Genomic DNA, 18,100 nt, shown 5'->3' with positions numbered 1-18,100 from the left:
CTTCCTCCTTTGCTTGTGATTGGTCGATTCTATAGCGGCGTCTCTCGTATTACGAAAGTCAACAGGGATGAAAGTCAAGCAAGAAAGCTTCTGTCCACAAATCTTCTCTCGTTTGCGTCGTTGAGCAAGCAGTGTCGAGACCGCTGGGCGTTTATCGTGATTTGGCGTTTTGTTGACGATTAACTGTGTCGCTTGTTTCTCGAGCAAACGTTAGCTAACGAGCTAACAAACATGGTTACTCCCACCGGGACTTTGACTGACACATGAGAGCAACGGTGAGTTTCATTTTTCACTGCTGACCTTTTTGAAACAGCGTGACTAATTGTTTGGACGTGTTTCCTAATATTATTGAACCAAGGCACAGGTTTTGCACGAGAGGAAAAAAACGGCGCACCGCCAAACTTGTCCTTCTTGTCACTGCACGTTGCTGGCAAAAATAGTTGACTAAAGCCAAGGAGGTACATTATTTGCTGCAAATATATATTTCCGTGGCACATAATTCCATATACACTGGTTGTTTTGGGTGTTGCTTAAGGTTATCAATCATCTGGTTACCTTTGCACGCGGTTGCACCACAGCCAAGATAAAAGCCTCTTCTTTATTTTTTTCAAACACACAAGTTTTACTTATTTCTGTCCAATTTCATTTCTTTCTTTCTTTAAAAAAAAAAAAAGAAATACAATTTTTGAATTGAATTGAACAATTTACATGCTATGTCAAATAATACGACATACAGGATCTTTAACAGAGAAGATATAATAAAGTATTAAGACAAGATTAATTCATTTAAAAAAATATTAAATAAAGATTAGCTGACTAGATATGATGAAATAAATAATGGTGAGATAAGTAACATCAAATGTTAGATCCTACCTACCTGCAAATTATATTTATGGGTAAAAAAATTTTTCAAGAGTTGGTTAAATTGAAGTAAAAAAATAATTAACTCCAACTTGACACATCTGTTCTTATTTTCATAGTAAAATTTAACATATTTGAAGGAAAAAAAGAATAACATATTAATTAAAATTAAAATGACAGGGGTCAGTCCGGGCTTCGGCCTTCCTGGGTGGAGTTTGCATGTTCTCCCCGTGCTTGCGTGGGTTTTCACCGGGTACTCCGGTTTCCTCCCACATTCCAAAGACATGCATGGCAGGTTAATCGAACACTCCAAATTGTCCATAGGTGTGATTGTGAGTATGGTTGTTTGTCTCTGTGTGCCCTGTGATTGGCTGGCAACCAGTTCAGGGTGTACCCCGCCTACTGCCCGAAGCCAGCTGGGATAGGCTCCAGCACCCCCGCGACCCTTGTGAGGAAAAGCGGTCAAGAAAATGGATGGATGGATGGATGACAGGGGTCAGAACTCAAGATGTTTCTATTTACCAAAACTGCTTTGTGGCAGTAAAAAAAAAAAAAGGTCCTGAGTTTTGTCAGGACGCCTCCAAAATGTTAACACAACAAAAAAACGTTCACATCCCTTAAATTTTAAGATTAAAGAGTTTACAGGACATATTTTGTGATGAGTTTTAAAATACATTTATTTTGCTTAACCAATATAATATTTGTAATATAAATTAAATGCCATGTTGTTTTTTTGGGGAGCTTAGAGCTCCAATTAAATATTCCCCCTGGAGTGATTTTTGTTGGGGTTCTTGAGTAATGTTTCTTTAATCTTACATGTCTTGTGTTCTCCATGTGTTATCTGACAGTCATGACGTCAATACGACCTGAACCCATACGTGACTGCTGACATTGGTGGGGAAATAACATCAGCATTATGGCGCTCAGCCCCACCGCTGCCAACATCTTTCCACATGGGGATGGAGACCCAATGGATCCCTCCGCTCCATCAACCACAATATCCATCAACAAGCTCGTGCCGGCTCTGTTAAAGTGCTTCGGCATCATCCTGTGTGGCTACATAGCCGGCAAGGCCCGCATCATCACATCCAACCAGGCCAAAGGTTTAGGCAGTTTTGTATCCAAGTTTGCTCTGCCCGCACTCCTCTTTAAGAACATGGTTCTGCTGGACTTTGGGGACGTCATCTGGCCCTTCATCTGGAGCGTCCTCATAGCCAAAGCATCTGTGTTTGCCATCGTTTGTGTCCTGACGCTGGTTGTTTCCAGTCCCGAGAGTCGCTACAGCAAAGCCGGGCTCTACTCGATATTTGCCACCCAAAGCAACGACTTCGCTCTGGGTTATCCAATTGGTATGTATGATGCTTTTGAGTACAGCGGTGTTCTCCTGCTAGGACTGCAGCTGTCTTTTTGTTTTAGAAGTATTCCACCATACAGAGTGATTTGAAAACAAAACACATTTCAAGTTCTAATATTTGACTCCATGTGCGTCCACAGTCAAAGCTCTATACGAGAGCACATACCCAGAATACGTCCAGTACATCTACTTGGTGGCACCCGTGTCACTAATGCTGCTCAATCCCATTGGCTTTGCCTTTTGTGAGGTCCAAAAATGGAAGGATCAGAGAGAGCACCAGCGGGGCAAACTCGTGATCGTGGCACAAGTGGTGCTCCACGTCCTCCGGAACCCGATTGTTTTCATGGTCGTCATTGGCATCGTGGCCCATTTCCTCCTGCGCCAGAAGATCCCTTCCTTCATGGAGGACTTTGTGGATGGTTTGGCCGACTCCTTCGGGGGAGCGGCTTTGTTCTACTTGGGCCTGTCCATGGACGGGCAGCTGAAAAAATTAACCAGGTCCACTGTTGTCACGCTGGTATTACTCTTGACTGCCAAATTGTAAGTAGACAATGAGATGATGAGGGTGTATTTTTGTACTAATGAGTCAGACGTTTTTCTGACCACACATCTGACCTCATTTATGGCGCACTCATGCATTCTTCAGGTTGCTGATGCCGCTGATTTGTAAAGACATGGTGGATCTTCTTGACAACCCCAGCCCTTCGAACCACTCGAGCCTCTCCAACTATGCCTTCCTTTATGGAGTATTCCCCACGGCGCCTAGCGTGGCTATCTATGCTGCATATTACAACGCACAGCTGGAAGTGGTGAGTCTTGTTACAAGAGCTGATGATGCGTGATGAACAGAGCCCTGTGAGGTACCCCTGATAATTTAAAAAAGTACAAAAACATGCATGAAGTGATTAATTTAGCTTTAGATTAAGGCCATGAATGTAGCTGAAGGGAAAAAGAAGTCAGATAGGCCGTCCATGTTTTATACAGACTTTTTATGCAGACGCACTCACGCTGTGCCTAGTGGCCAAATGGCGGATGTTTGGCTGCTTAAAAAAAATCTCTGACTTAGTACTTGGTGGGTTCTTATTAAAGACAATACATGACATTAAGCAGAGAAAGGAAAGTTTTGTATGTCCTAAAAACCACGTAGGCTATAATTATTATTCCAAAAATGTAACTTGTCACTCGGTTTTAGGTGTTTATAATTTAACCAGTAGAGGGCAGTCGTCCACTAAACATGTCCAGAAGAAGCCAGGAACAGGAAGTTATTGACCTAATGTTATGTAGCTAACAGCTAGCTCTACACTTGTTTACTCGTGGAATAATGTTGAAGCATCGTCTGCAAGTGACCTTTAAGACACTATTACATGTGTAATGTAGATAAAACGATGTATTGTGTGAGCTAAATGGTAGTTAGTGTTTGTTTAAGTGGTAATCGCTAGCGCGCTAATGCTAATCGCGATTGCTAACCGTTTAGCACAAGCTAATACCCTTGACTTTTAAGACACTATTGCATGTGTAATCTAGATATAATTATGTGCGTGTGTGTAAACTGAAGAAGGTATATTAAAAATCCATACTTTTGCGTGTCCAATAAATCAAATTATGGGATAAGAAATGAACAGAGTTCCTGCGCAGGATGATTTATTCCGGAGATCTCCGTTACATCATTGAATCAAACTCCAACAGTTTCAGATCAATAATGCCACTCCTCTTTCGACGAACCCACACTTTATTATAATCAAATCGCAAGAACAGTGTCTCCAACACCGCCCCTCATGAATAAGTAAATGTGTTATATAATGGAAAAATACAGGTTGAAAAACAGAATTCTCAGCACACAGATACAGCTGTATTCGTCTCTAGTCAAAATATACTTTCAAGGCACTTCTCAGTACTTTCTCCCATAACAAAATCTCACAAACAAGTTGAACTCAACAGCTCCTAATGTAACAGTTATATGAGTGTGCGCTCTCTCACTAACAGAAATGTGTTTTCGCACAGAGAAGGAACTTCTAGACCAAACAATGTGTCCCACCTTAAGGTCAAATTATACTGAGTTCAAAACTACTTTACCTACTTCACATCTATAAAACATTTCAACATGGTTAATATAAAGAATTAAAATGTTAATAATGTATAACAATGGTTAATATATGAAATAAAGTATTAAAAATGTTAATAATGTATAACAAAACTAAATATCGCTAATGCTAATCTAGCGCGGTAATGGGAATCGTGTGTGTGTGTGTGGGGGGGGGGGTGTTAATCAATAGGATAATCAATTTTAAATAGATTCCATAATGATATTATTTTCTTTGTCAGGAAGTGATGACTTCAAAATTAAAACCATGTCAAAAGTCTTCCTTGACAGAGTTGCTGGGAGCCCATTTCAACACTAGCAATGCGATACCAGGTTGAATAATGGTGTAAAAGATAATTTCCTCTTCCAACTTGTCAGGTTTATTATGTTTGGCTGTTTTTTGTTGTCATGACTAATCACATGTTCCTTCCTGTCAGGTTATTCCCGGAATGGTGATCAGCACTTTGCTCTCGGCCCCAATCATGTTTACCTCCGCCTGGCTGCTTACCCTCCGCCGGATGGATCCTCGGCTTCTGATGAGCACCTTGCAAGATGTCAGCTTTGATATAAGCATTGTCTGTTTAGTGGCACTGGTGAGTCGCAACAAGACACCACGATGTCAGCAGAATTCCATTTTCACAACTTTCCCCAGATTTGCACTTGATGTTACACAGTTTCTGATGTGGCCATGTGGGGACATGTCTGACATGTTTAGGTGGGATGAAACTATAAAAGCGAGTCATTTGCATAATGTTTTAGGAGGCAGATTTTTTACAGACTAAAAGGCTCATTTCCTCATTTGTTACTTTTAGCCCAGTTCTGAGGAACTTGATAAGTAGGCGTCTGGGCATGGCAAGGTTGCGGGTTCATTTGCGTTGCGCAACAATGGTTGTTCAAAGAGGTTTTACTTTAGGCTAAACTCACTTCACTTTTTAAAGATATTTGTATTTCCCTGACAGCTGTGGACAATGGCAGTCATCTTTTTTAGTAAGAAGTTCAAGAGGCTGCCTCACATGTTCACAAGCAACCTATTCCTGGCACAGGTGAGCAACGCTTGTGCAAAAACAGTTCAAGGTTCGAATCATTCCTGGAAGTTTGCCCACTAGGGTAACGATCATTAACTGGCATTATTTGTTGTTTTAGTTCCTCACTTGCTTGGGAATGATCCTGTGGAAATTTGTGGTGAAGGGAGATAACTTTATTGGCCAGATTTTGTCTTTTACGCTACTGTGTACCTCACTCTACTGCACTTACGTTTGGCCAGGTATGTTGTAAATGCACATGACAATGACATCATAAATACATGCTAATGCTCTTTATATTTCTTATCTTAGGCTTCATTGCACTTTCTCTTGTGCTTCTGAGAAGGTTTGACCATCTGAAGGTTTCGTCTGGCATGTTTATTATTGCGGGCTGGGGGTGAGTCATCCATTATGAGCTGCTCTCATTTGTGTGGTCAAAAACACTGTGAACGTGCATGTTTTTCATTCTGAACAGGTTCCCTGCATTCATAACTGCTGTGTTGCTGATCCGTGGGGAAAAACTGCCTGACACAACAGACCCGTCGCTCTTTTACAGTAAAACGCAGGTGGGTTAAAAAAACAAAACAAAAATGTTTTTGTGTTTTGTTTCTTTTCTTACACGCGCTTGCTTTGACAGATCATCTGCAGCACGTTTGTGCTGAGTCTCAGTGTTCTACTATCAGGGGGTTCCCTGGTGCTTCTCAGCAGAGGAAGTTGGGCCCAAAAAGACCCAATTCAAGAGGGAAATGCGTCCGTGGAAGACCTTGTGACTGAAAATGAACAAGATAACCACTCTTTGTTTGTACCAGAAGCCCATTCAGCAGATCCCAACACAGGTACTGTTATTTAATCGTGTAGAACTTGCACATGTTTATATTTGTATGCAGTAGGAGATACAGTGATGCTTTTTTTATTTAAAAAATTTGACTTAATTTCAGTCATTCCTACCAACTATGATGGAATTACTTTGCTTGGTGATTTTAACTTTGAATTTCTAGACACCTTAGCCTATTTAGGTTTTGTTCAACATGAACTCACCCATATCTATGGAAACGCTTTCGACCTAGTATTGAAATTTATGTAACCAATGTTCCGGTTTCTGATGATTTTTGTGTCTTTTAATGTCACAATGTCTGCAGCAGAACAGTGAAATGAGGCTATGGCGTCAAAATGAACTTTTTTTTTTGTGTCAGTTTGGGTAACTATGTGTCACAAACATTTTATATTGAATATACGATACGATACGATATACTTTTATTTTCCCCGTGGGGAACTTTTTCCTGGATTCCGTCCAGCTGCAGTTTGCAGTAAAGAAAAAAACAACAGAATAGAAAGAGATAAAATTAAAATTAAATAAGAAGTGCAGCAATAACCAATATGGTGTTCCGCAGGGAAGCATTTTTAGTCCTGATCTTTTTTCTTTGTATGTGCTTCCTCTATTTCCTAACTGTAACTGATTTATAATTAATTTATGTTTGTGCATTGTTGATAAGGGATGGAATTTTTTAAAAAAAAAATTATCTGATGAATCGAAAATATTGACAGAAATAATCATTAGTTGCAGCTCTAATTTCATTACTCTGTTTTCATACAGTATTATGGAGAGCTTTTTTTCCTCACAATTGGCAAATTTAAGTCTTATCTCATGGCACCCTGTCTTCTCTACTAGAATACTCCTCACTAGTTTACTGATAATGAATTGCTGTCACTTACCTTCTCGTTATCAGTGTGCCTCATGTGCGACTGTGCACCACCCCAGCCCATGCCTGACATGATCATAAGCACCAATATGAACCACACGGCAAACGCGCTCGCAGGTATTTATACAGTTTCTGTGCTTAATGGGAAGTTGAATAATTCGCTGCACAGGAGGAGGAACGTTAATCCCCAAATCTTTATTCTGCCCCCCTCAGGTCAAAGTGAGAATAGCAACGACTCAACCGTTTGCCTTGTGTTCCGAGTTGAAGAGCATCATCAGGATGAAGATAGACAAGTGGCCCGTCATGTGCTCCTGTGTTTGCTTCTGGCTGTCGGCGCGCTAGCTGTGAGCAAAAAAATGAATAAATAAAAAACATCACCGACTCTTACTTGATGTTCTCACAAGTAGTGATTGCATTATCATAGGCAGTGCGTCAAACCTTCAATTGTATTTTATATCACTGAAAACAGTTTGTTTTCTACAAGTACCCTTCCCTTGTGATAGAACTTATCCAGCTGCGTGTGGTTGCTCTTGTACCAAGACCCGGGCAGACTTTACGTGGAGCTGCAGTTCTTTTGTGCTGTGGCCAACTACGGGCAGGTTGGTGTTCTAATCAGACTGAGATTACACTACGTCACATGGTACATGACATTGATGTGATTGCAGGGCTTTCTCTCCTTTGCTCTGTTTGGCCTGGACAAACATTCAATTTTACTGCCGGTCTGGAAGAGGTGAGAAACAAACAGTACTCGGTGTAAGAACTATAACGTTGTTATCTTTTTTTTTTCTTTTTTTTTTTATAACTATAACGTTTTAAATTAGAGAGCTAAAAAAAAAAAAAAATTCATTAGTTTGAATGCTAAAATAATGAATTATAATACCCAAATTTGAATACACTATATTGAATAAAGATGGCCATGTGTTAATATGTTTTTTTTGTCCATGTGGATTAGGTTGCACAGACTGTGGAATGGAAAAAGGCAGGAAGAGCAACCACAAAGTAACGTGACCGAGGAGATCAGGAAGACCTGCGCTGACTTCATCACGCACCATAAAGACCAATGTTTTCATGACATTGTCAGGGAGAGAAGGTGAGGAAATTATTTATTTAGCATCATTAAAAGTACATTTAAAAGCGTTTGCAAAAAAAAAAGTTAAGTAAAAGAGATGATTTCATAAGTATTTCATTTGCGTGAAGCATCACAGCTAAATGCTGCTTCACCATGTTTGCTTTGAACTCTGGGCACCACTAGTAAATATTTTACTGACATTCCAATTTTCTTTCTTTTCTTTTCTTTTTTTTTTTTTTTTTAAATACCTCTTATAAAAACTGTGCACTGCTCCAAACTGAATCAAACCATCCTGCGTGATGGAAATAAGACTTCAATATCGTTCAACTTTTGGGAGGAAAACTTAGTTTTAAATTAAGTTTGTCCTGTGATTTTTCAGGTGTGGGATGCGGACAAAGGCGGACTGTTTCCTGGGCTGTGAACTTGTGGAGTGGCTCCAGCAGGTGAGCTTGGCTCCGGATCAACGTGCGGCCGTCCTCTACGGCACGTGCTTGCTGCAGGGCGGCGTTCTTCAGCACATCGAGCAGGAATGCGCCTTCCAAGACGCTCCTATTTTTTACTCTTTTGTGACCTGAGCCGTCACGCGACACGCACTTTAACTTCAGCACTGTAGGGAGATGGCTGCTTGGCATGTGTCCGCTTTATATAATGCATGAAACTGCTTGAGTTATTCACGGCTTTTTGGCGGTAGGAGGGGCCAAGTTTACTCAATACAGAAACCAAAAAGGGTTGTTTTTGTTTTTTTGCTTGATTATGTTTGGTGCCAGTATGTGAGTTAATTTGCACAAAGAAGTGAGGTTATTTTTCTGTTTACCTCACTGCCAAGGAAGGGAAGACGTTATTTTGTTTTTCTGAGTGTTTGTCTTGTGTGTGTGTGGCATCGTACACAGATTCTGTTGCCATAGTGAATATTGACATAAATATGTTTGGACGTTTATTTAAAAAGGGCAAGAACCATTAAAGCCTATTTATTACTCATGATAACATGAGAATGAACACTTATTAACTTTATTTTTGCTCAGGTGAAATACAATTGCAAGATAAGTGTTGTTTAGTGTTGAAATGTTCACTTGTTACGCACTTATGACGCATTTTGTACAATGCTGCTCTTTTATGGACTATTTAGAATAAATCAGCAGATGTTATGTCCTACTGTTTGTGTGTAAAGTAAATCATTCAACACGCGTGCATTTCATGTGATAGTTGATGTCCTGAATGATGGATTACTGGACTTCATAGCCTTTGCTGTACAGCTCCATCTCGTCCCTCACAGCGTCGGAGAACAGATCCAGCAAAGTATCAGGCTGCTCGATGCCGCGATAAAGAATCTCCTCCATCTGTTTCATTCTCTGACTTTCTAACGTCCTCATTCTACGCGTCATCCGCTCTCCTCGCTCCTACAGAGAATAAACAGCATCGGTAAAGTATTCCACATACCGACGACGTGACTTCACATGGATTTGCTTCACCTTGTATGCATCGATGACGGCGGCCACCACCTCGTGTTTGGCGAACAAGCTGTGCTTTCTGTCAGGCTTGCTCTGGAAGCGAGGCTTTTTCTTTACCGGGTCATGTGGGCCGTAACTGGGAGAAGTGGTCTCCTTTAGCTCTACTCTCATGTTTTCCACAAAGACGAAAGGTTTGAATATTGACCTGTTGTATGAAAGAGGAAGTTAGACCATCTCTTGTGGTCTGTACTTTGTTTCTATTCTAATCAAATATCGCCTCCTTACTCTTCAGAATTCAGTTCAAAAGTATGCTAAACTCAACTGGGCTCACCCTAATGAGAACAATAAAATGGACGCTTTACCTTTCCGGGTCCGGAGTCGCAGTGAAATAGTGAACCCCTGGTAGAGCTGGATCCACAGGTACCACTGACACCATACTGCCTGTTGTCATAAACATGCCCTCCATATTGATGCCGCTGTCTTTGTCCCTCAGGATGTCCATCATCGTCTGAGCGGTGATGTGCCCTTTAATAGATTCATAATAATTACAACTCAAAAGTTTCATGAACCAAGAATGCTGTACATGAACTAACCATTGCTCTTCCGCAGCAGCTTCTTCCCTTCACAGTATCGACTCCCGGATGCTTCAATTCTGGCCGTGTTCATGTAGGAGTAGACGGCGGCAAAGTTGAATGGAGCCTTTCCGTCCCACCAGCCTTTACTTTGTGCATATTTGCGCAGGTCGGGATGTTCTCTGTCAATCTTGGTTGTGATGCTGTACTCGTTTGAGATGTTGCGATGTCCACCTAAAGAGGAACATAATCAAAATTTGAAGGAAAAAAAAAATCAGAGATGAGCAGGCGCTACTCTTGAGGTTGTTGTTTTTCTTAGCTAGAAGCACCCTCTAGTGGACAAAAAGTATAACAGACTGGCTCATTGATGAAAATACACTTGATCTTCTACAAAAGCTTTATATATATATATATATATATATATATATATATATACTTTGTTTAAAAAAAAAAATTCTAAATCGGCCACTAACCAGGTTTTATTCGAACTGTCTCCCTGCATGTAAGTTCTTATTAGCTTGCATCTCCCATTTTTTTCCAATAGACTTCCTTGGTCTGAAGTCGTTTCCCATTACCTTCCACTCTCTCTGCAGCCCAGTACTTCCCTGAGGTCTCCATCACCCAGGCCTCCTTCCGGTCCGAGATCAGGAAGCTGTTGTGGTAAGTGAAGTCACATTGTTCTTCTAAGCAAGCTCCTCCTTGGCCATATTTCTCCAGAAGCTCGGCTATGACATGCACAGCTTTCTCAGCTGTGTCGGCCCTCTCAAGTGCAAGCCTGGAAAACAAGTGTTTTGTTTTTCTTTCTGGCATGATAATGATCCATAATGAATACTAGTATTACCTGACGAGATCCATGCCAAGAAGAGCCTCCTCACCATCAGTACTCTCTCTTCCCCACACAGCCTCATTCCCAATACAAACTTGGTGCTCATTTGCACCCATTTCTGCACCCCACAGCCATGCCGGTCTGCTCAAAATGATTGCATATGTGTGGGCAACTTGCTCTATCGCGATGTAAGTACACTGTTCGCCAGGAAAAAATGACACAGGAAAAATAATGTTGTCACAAAGTAGGAATTAATACTGAGGCTGTAGCAAGTGCACCCACCTCGACCTTTGCCCCCTGCTCATAGTCTGTGGCAGGGAAATAAAGCACTTCCTGGACTTCATCGCAAGGCCTGTCTGCATTCTTTCCAAAAATGATGTGGTGTCCATTGGTGGAGGTGGGCAGAGCCACAAACGTGTCACATGAACATGGATACATTCTGAATCAAGCTGGATGGATCACAAGCTGTCAAAATTCAATTGATTGTGATAGGACGTCACATATGACTTAACAACATTGCATAAGAAAACGCAAGTCATCGTTTAAGAGCAAAGGAAAAGCAAATAAGACGCCATACAATAACAATACCGCTGTTAACTGTCGAACACAATATCGACTAAAGTCTGTCAAGTGTTTACTTTCTCTAATCTATCTATGGCTCTGCGGCTCAGTTGTTTACGACAGTAATTTGACGATACTGCTTTGTTGGTTAGTTCTGAGATTTACGACAGTTTTTGTAGTTTGATATAGTGGTGCGTTCCATGTTCCTCGGATTTTTCAGTAAACTACATTAGTAGTAATAATAATATTTGGGCTTTATTTAGTACATCAAGGGGCGCCTAACAAGGCGTAAATACAATGTAGGTTTATGCCACTAAATATTTGCCATCCTATTTCAGTGCTAACAAATGTCGGTTTAGATCAGAAACGTGCATAATGTTGTCGCACTTTTTTCTCGCCAAAGAATAAACGCGTTGCATCACCTACGTCACAACACACACATAATGTGGGCTTTTCGATGACACGTCAAATGTTCAAATAAAAATAAAAAAGTAAAAACTGCACCCTAATAAATATACTGAGCCAAATCTATATTTTCTCCGACAAGCATTGAACGCATCAACGACTTCCGCTTCAGTTTATTTTACTTCCTGATAGAGCGAAGCTAACAAGCGTTAGCTGAAATTTCGTTGTAACACTCGGACGTTTTTTGATTATCAGCCATGGGGAAGTCTTTTGCTAACTTTATGTGTAAAAAGGATTTTCACCCTGCGTCGAAGTCTAATATCAAAAAGGTAAGCAAAAGTTACCGTTTCGAAATGAAGATTTATGGTAAATCGTTCGGTTTGCTATAAACATAGCTTCCTTCGCCTGGGTTGACTTGCAGTTTGTTGACATACTCTCTTGCAATGTCTCATACATTTTTAAGGAAAGCTCTAAAGTGTGATCCTCATTTTACTTGTGCAGGTATGGATAGCAGAGCAGAAACTAACTTTCGACAAGAGAAAGCAGGAAGACCTGATGCAGGCTTATCTGAAGGAGCAGGACACCTACAACAACAGGTAACCCATAATACAATCAATGGTACGATGTCCTCACAAATGTACTTATTAGTACTCAGTGTGGCATCTGGGCTTGTTTAGTTGAACATAAAGCTTGCAGGAACTAGAGAAAGTTGCACACTGAGATCTTAAATGCTAATTTTGGGATCACTGCCCTTATAAACATGACCACGGTTTGAATGTTCAATTTAAAAATAACTATCTGGTGACTGTTTGTGCAATCATTTTGATTTTCTCACCTTTAGGGTGTTGATGGGTGATGATCGTGTTAAAAATGGCCTCAATTTCATGTACGAGGCTCCACCGGGAGCATCGAAAGGTAAGTAATCTCTCCAGACCAAATCTTTCAATTCCGTTTGTATACTGAACAAAAATACAAACACTACATTTTTTTCCTACTCACATTTTAACGAGCTAAACTCAAAGATTGTTCAGAAATCTGTCTTCCACCCACCTCACAGGTGTGTCGTTTCAAATTGCACAGGTGTGCCTTACACTGACCACGTAAAATGCCACTCCAAATTTTGCAGTTTTGTTTTATGCTACACGTGTGAAGTGGATGGATTATTTTGACAAAAGAGAAATGTTTGCTAACACGGTGTCAGACAGATTTGTTAATAATATTTGACAGAAATAGGCCTTTTGTGGACATGTAATTAGTGTTACATCTATTAGTTCAGGTCTTAAAATGGGTGCAAAAACAAACAGATTTATTTTTATTTTTTTTGTGGTAAATGTATTTTCAGTCCTAATATTTGTTTTTCTCTGTCCCATGATTCCTGTGCCTGCTGCAGAGGAGAAGGCAGAGGTAAAACTCATGGACCTTTACTGTCTCTTCATGGCCTTGCTTAAAATTATTTTATTTACTTTTTACATGCCTATATCACTCATTTGTATCCCTTTTTGTTCTTTAAGGAGGGAGACGATGAGTACAAATTTGAATGGCAGAAGGGAGCCCCCAGAGAAAAGTAGCTTTTTCTTTCTTTCTTTTCTTTTCTTTTCTTTTATTTTTTTGGACATATTGCACGATACTCTCAAAGTGTTATTTAACGAGAATTTTAATTATTTTTTGCAGATATGCTAAAGATGACATGAACATCAGGGATCAGCCTTTTGGAATTCAGGTGATTTGTTGTATTTTGCTTGCTTACCAACAAATGTTTGTTAAATTTGATGTTCATATTCTATTGAACAATATTGACGATTTCAATCGGCATTGAAGAAACGTGAACAAGAAGAGGACATTGAGTTGTGTGACACGGTCTCAAGTTGTAGAGTTACTTAACTCATTCAGTGCCATTGACGGCTATAGACGTCAAAAATGTATTTGAACATTTCTATTAGTTTTTTTCCACTTTAGTTAACAAGAGTATGAAAACCTAGAATTTTTTTAGTGTACATTTAGAACTTATACAATTTGTGAATAATTGTGAGTTAACTAGTGAAGTCATGCGATTCAATTAGGATAAAAAAAAAATTTAATCTCCTGACGCCCCTAATTTTTAATAATCATTTTTTTCTTTTTTTAAATCGCATCAGGCGATGATTTTTTTTTAAATTTTTAATTAATTGCATTACTTCAATAGTTAACTCACGATTAATCACAAATTTTATATCTGTTCTAAATGTACAATTTTTTTTCTAGGTTTTCATACTCTTGTTAAGAAAAGTGGGGAAAAAATGTTAAACTAATAGAAATAGTTCAAATGAATTTTTGACGTCTCTAGCCGTCAATGGCAGTGAATGAGTTTTAAATTGTGTTTTGGAAGTCAATTGGATTGAAGGCTTACATGAATTTTTTCCCATCACTTTGAAAGGTGCGCAATGTGCGCTGCATCAAATGCCACAAGTGGGGCCACGTGAACACGGACAGAGAATGTCCTCTTTTTGGACTGTCAGGCATCAACGCCAGCTCTGTGGCTTCAGAGGAGGCAGCAGGTACACTTGGATCACACTCGTTAGACACATTGCGTTTGATTGTTGCAAGGCATGTAGAAATAATGATATTCTGTGATGATACAGGTGCGGCTGTTTAGGCTTTTTACAACTGAACTTTATTTATAGAGCACGTTAAGACAACCATTGCTGCATACAAAGTGTTGAACATGGAGTAAAAAATTGTCATACAATAAGAAAAACAATTTTTAAACAATAACTTAATGACATAAAAAAAAACATGCTGAGTCAAAAGTCAAAGAATAAAAATGTTTTGTTTTTTTAATGAGTTTTCATAAAGCACAATTATTTCCTAATGTTTAGTTTGAGATCCTTACAAATTGCGGGACCGGCGATATAAAAGGCTCAATTATGAAACATGATATTAATGCGTGCAACCACTGTATACTTTTGTAATGTAAATCAAAATACTTTTTTTTTCCAATTTAGAAAGTGCTGTTTATAATATTTTAATATAACAACAAGAAGTCCAAAATATTAGGAACACTACGCAAAGTATGTACACAACTGCAAATTCCCACCACAATTATAAACACATTTTTATTTTTAGATTGGGTGTTGTATTGCTTGTGATACATAATTTTATTTAATTTGTTTATATTATATTTGTTGTATGTATTTTATGTCTTTTTTTATTCAATTATTATTATTTTATATATATTTATATATATTATCTTAGAAAATATATTTTATGTATTTTATTTCTTCTGCTGTAATTTTCTTCACATTGGAGAATAATAGTGTCAGACGCAAAATTATATTTGTAGTCGGTGAGTGGAGCTGAGGTCAAACACAAAAGGATTCAGAAGAGAAAGCTGTCACGTTTTCCGCCTTGAGCAGATTACTAGTTGTGCAATCAGCGAGTAATAACGTTTCACCCCGGGAGAATCCGGTCAAGGCTCGATTTTGCGGCACTCAAATTGCCGTCATCCCGCGGAAGAAGACGAAGGGGGAAAAAATGAATTATTGTGTATTGTGATTCCTCCCAAGCGCTGCTTTCCCCGCGCCTGATATTGTGTGATTTGCTCAGCCGGAAGTGGAGTGACTTGATTTGATGTGAGGTCCCGTTAACAAAGCCGCCCCCGAAACTCCCCCGGCGGCGGGCGAGACTCCGCCATCAATGGCGCTGTGATTTGCGCTAACAGGTCCCTCCATGCACCCCTCGGAGCTAATGGCCGAGATGCGGAACAGCGGCTTTGCCCTCAAGAAATGTGTCCTTGATCGCAGCGCTACCGTTTGTGATACGATGCAGGTAATTGTCTCCACGTGCTCATTTTCTCACACGCACACAGATATTATATGAGGACACATTTGCTTATTACACCCTTGAAAGAGGGCAGTCTAACGTTAGTTAGTAATCTTTTACAATTGTATGATTCAGGACTAACTGGGAGAGTAGGCTAGAGTTCAGAGAGACAAAAAACTATGTTTTGATTTTTTTTTTTTCATATTTAATTTCCTGCAAATAATGCTCAAACCTCAAAATAAGTTTATTTATTTATTATTATTATTTTATTTATATTTATTATTTAATTAGAATTATTTATTCTTGTAGGAAACTTAAACATTAGCTATAGTTTGTGCGTTAACATTGTGCTTAAATATAGGAAAAGAAAAATCTGTCCTTGAAGGATTTCATTCAAATGTATTGCACATAGAACTGAAATAATTGTATTTAAATGTTTGTTTTTGAAGATTAAATGTGAATTATTGCACTCTACATATTTTAAATACAAAAAATGCATTGTACTTGAAAAGGGAACTTTTACTGGATTAAAAAAAGTTAATCAGGCTGTATGCATATTATACATTTTATTTATATTTACCATTTAATTAAGTGATTCTCTCACATGCCACTAGAGGGAGCCCACGGACCACTCCTCCATACTAATGCCCCAATTTGGCTATGTTCATAATTTTTTGGGGCCCAATGTGACATCATGTATCAGGTTTTTCATGTTTTTGTGAACATTACAATTCCTGATATAAAAAAAAAATCACATTTGTTTTTGAAATGTGAACAACTACTATAGTTAAACTAAACATCGAAATTTCATCATACCGTGCAGTGCGAACGTAACGTTTGAGAATCACGTTTATGTTCTCAGGAGTTTTTAGAATAAAACAAATATGTTAGTTTTAGTTCAAATATATATGAGGGCTGAACAATTCATTGATTTCAATTTGACATTGCAATATAGCAAAATGTCATTTTCAAATCGCAAAGGCTGCAATGTGGGAAATTAACAGCTTCATTTCTGTTGGCTGGTAGACTTTATTTTTATACATACTGTGCATATATTTATTTATATGGTGTGCCAAATAAGTGTAGTCCACAATTTCATGAAATTGCTATAAAGTGCAAAATAAGATATCCTGTATTGACGTTTTGTGGTGCTCTGTTCATTTTTTTTCCACGTGTGTTTGATCAATAGTGAATGAACCCAATTTCTCTTTTTTTTTTTTTGAAAGGAATATGTTGGAAGTGACCAAGAAGAAGATCCAGAAGTGGAATTTTTGAAATCTTTAACAACTAAGCAGAAGCAGAAACTCCTCAGGTAAAAATGTAATTTATGCAATATATATGGATCTTTTTTTTTTCTCTAAACGTTTTTAACGAGAGTCATGTATGCATATAATTAAAGATTGATTTATAAAGCATTGCCAGATCCCAAATTTGATTACTCTGATGCGGTGCAGTTCTTCACTACGGCAAACTGCAACCGCAATTAAAAACCTGTTAATTAAATAAATGCCTTTCCCGCCGCCTCAATCAAAACCTCAATTTCCGGCCCAGAACGTGAAGCGAGCCCCCATTTTCGCGGTTGTGTTGCCACTTCAAAACGTGTGACCCATCCACAGGAAACTCGACCGTCTGGAGAAGCAAAACTCCAAGAAAAAGAAGAGCAAAAAAGAGAAGAAAAAGAGCAAAAGGAAGCACAAGAAAAAGCAAGAGAGCAGCGACAGCTCAAGCAGCAGCGACGACTCGTCCGGCAGCTCCGGCGACTCCGACGGCGACTTCAAGAGCCACAAGAAGAGCAAGAAGAAGAAGACGACGACGTCCTGCCGCGAGCGCAGCCCCGAGAGGCCAGATCAGAGCCGCCGAAAGGCTTCGGCGAGCCCGCGCGCCGGCGAACGTCGACAAACACAGACGCGGAGAGGAAGGAGCCCGCAGGATGAGAGGAAGAAGAAAAAGGAGACGCCGGAGGGAGGTGGAGAACGAAAACGAGAGCGCAGCGGCAGCGGCGAGAGGGCCAGAGAGCGCCGTCACAGAGGAGACGCTGAGAGGAAGAGGAAGGAAAGTGCGGCGGGTGAAACGAGGAGAAGCAGAGACAGAAGCAGAAGTCGCGACAGAAGCAGTCGTAAACACTGAGGGCGCCTTGACGCCTTCACAAGATCACTTTCTTCAAAGGGCTGAAGAGGCATGCAGTTCTCTTCTCCACCAGTAGAGGGAGGCAGTGGACATAATATCACTTTTGCATGGTGAACAATTGAATGGATTCACACACAATATTGTAGACAATTTGTATGGTCTTTTTTTTTTTTTTTTGTAACCTGTTAAACAATAATCCATTATATGTATAGTCGGTGTTTGAGAACTGTAATAAAAGAAGTCCAACAAAAGATAGTTTTATTTTTTGGGTGATTGT

At 39.5% G+C, this 18,100-nt stretch overlaps 3 protein-coding genes across 7 annotated transcripts; 2 read left to right on the top strand and 1 right to left on the bottom strand.

The window, feature by feature from the left end:
- Positions 1-27: 27 nt before the first annotated feature.
- Positions 28-9,239, top strand: gpr155a (G protein-coupled receptor 155a). Of its 4 annotated transcripts, none has more exons than XM_077579664.1 (17): positions 28-275; positions 365-458; positions 1,710-2,210; positions 2,356-2,755; positions 2,862-3,024; positions 4,733-4,888; positions 5,255-5,338; positions 5,439-5,559; positions 5,630-5,714; positions 5,793-5,883; positions 5,955-6,153; positions 7,045-7,134; positions 7,231-7,361; positions 7,521-7,616; positions 7,683-7,747; positions 7,970-8,107; positions 8,466-9,239. In XM_077579664.1, the coding sequence occupies exons 3-17, from the start codon at positions 1,778-1,780 to the stop codon at positions 8,659-8,661; spliced, it is 2,448 nt and encodes an 815-aa protein (XP_077435790.1). In that variant the 5' UTR covers positions 28-275; positions 365-458; positions 1,710-1,777; the 3' UTR covers positions 8,662-9,239. The 4 variants fall into 4 exon arrangements, 3 of the variants coding, with proteins under 3 accessions (XP_077435790.1, XP_077435789.1, XP_077435788.1); XM_077579663.1 differs by having other exon boundaries at positions 359-458; XR_013295892.1 differs by lacking the exon at positions 365-458 and having other exon boundaries at positions 7,502-7,616; positions 8,466-8,613.
- Positions 9,071-12,926, bottom strand: scrn3 (secernin 3). 2 transcript variants are annotated; one of them, XM_077579667.1, is made up of 8 exons: positions 12,734-12,926; positions 11,215-11,397; positions 10,948-11,129; positions 10,682-10,881; positions 10,128-10,340; positions 9,897-10,059; positions 9,556-9,739; positions 9,071-9,483 (listed from the first exon to the last, which is right to left on the bottom strand). In XM_077579667.1, the coding sequence occupies exons 2-8, from the start codon at positions 11,368-11,370 to the stop codon at positions 9,310-9,312; spliced, it is 1,272 nt and encodes a 423-aa protein (XP_077435793.1). In that variant the 5' UTR covers positions 11,371-11,397; positions 12,734-12,926; the 3' UTR covers positions 9,071-9,309. The 2 variants fall into 2 exon arrangements, with proteins under 2 accessions (XP_077435793.1, XP_077435792.1); XM_077579666.1 differs by lacking the exon at positions 12,734-12,926 and having other exon boundaries at positions 11,215-11,643.
- On the top strand, positions 12,050-18,074 carry cirsr (corepressor of RBPJ and splicing regulator). The gene is made up of 10 exons (XM_077579668.1): positions 12,050-12,227; positions 12,400-12,494; positions 12,740-12,813; positions 13,289-13,302; positions 13,410-13,462; positions 13,570-13,618; positions 14,312-14,432; positions 15,596-15,702; positions 16,923-17,008; positions 17,313-18,074. Exons 1-10 carry the CDS (start codon positions 12,156-12,158, stop codon positions 17,821-17,823), a joined length of 1,182 nt encoding a protein of 393 aa, XP_077435794.1. The 5' UTR covers positions 12,050-12,155; the 3' UTR covers positions 17,824-18,074.
- Positions 18,075-18,100: the final 26 nt, after the last annotated feature.

Source organism: Vanacampus margaritifer, chromosome 11 (assembly GCF_051991255.1).
Source record: "Vanacampus margaritifer isolate UIUO_Vmar chromosome 11, RoL_Vmar_1.0, whole genome shotgun sequence".
Taxonomy (NCBI): domain Eukaryota; kingdom Metazoa; phylum Chordata; class Actinopteri; order Syngnathiformes; family Syngnathidae; genus Vanacampus; species Vanacampus margaritifer.
The sequence above is the reverse complement of the archived record's forward strand: the minus strand, read 5'-3'. Positions and strand labels throughout refer to the sequence as shown.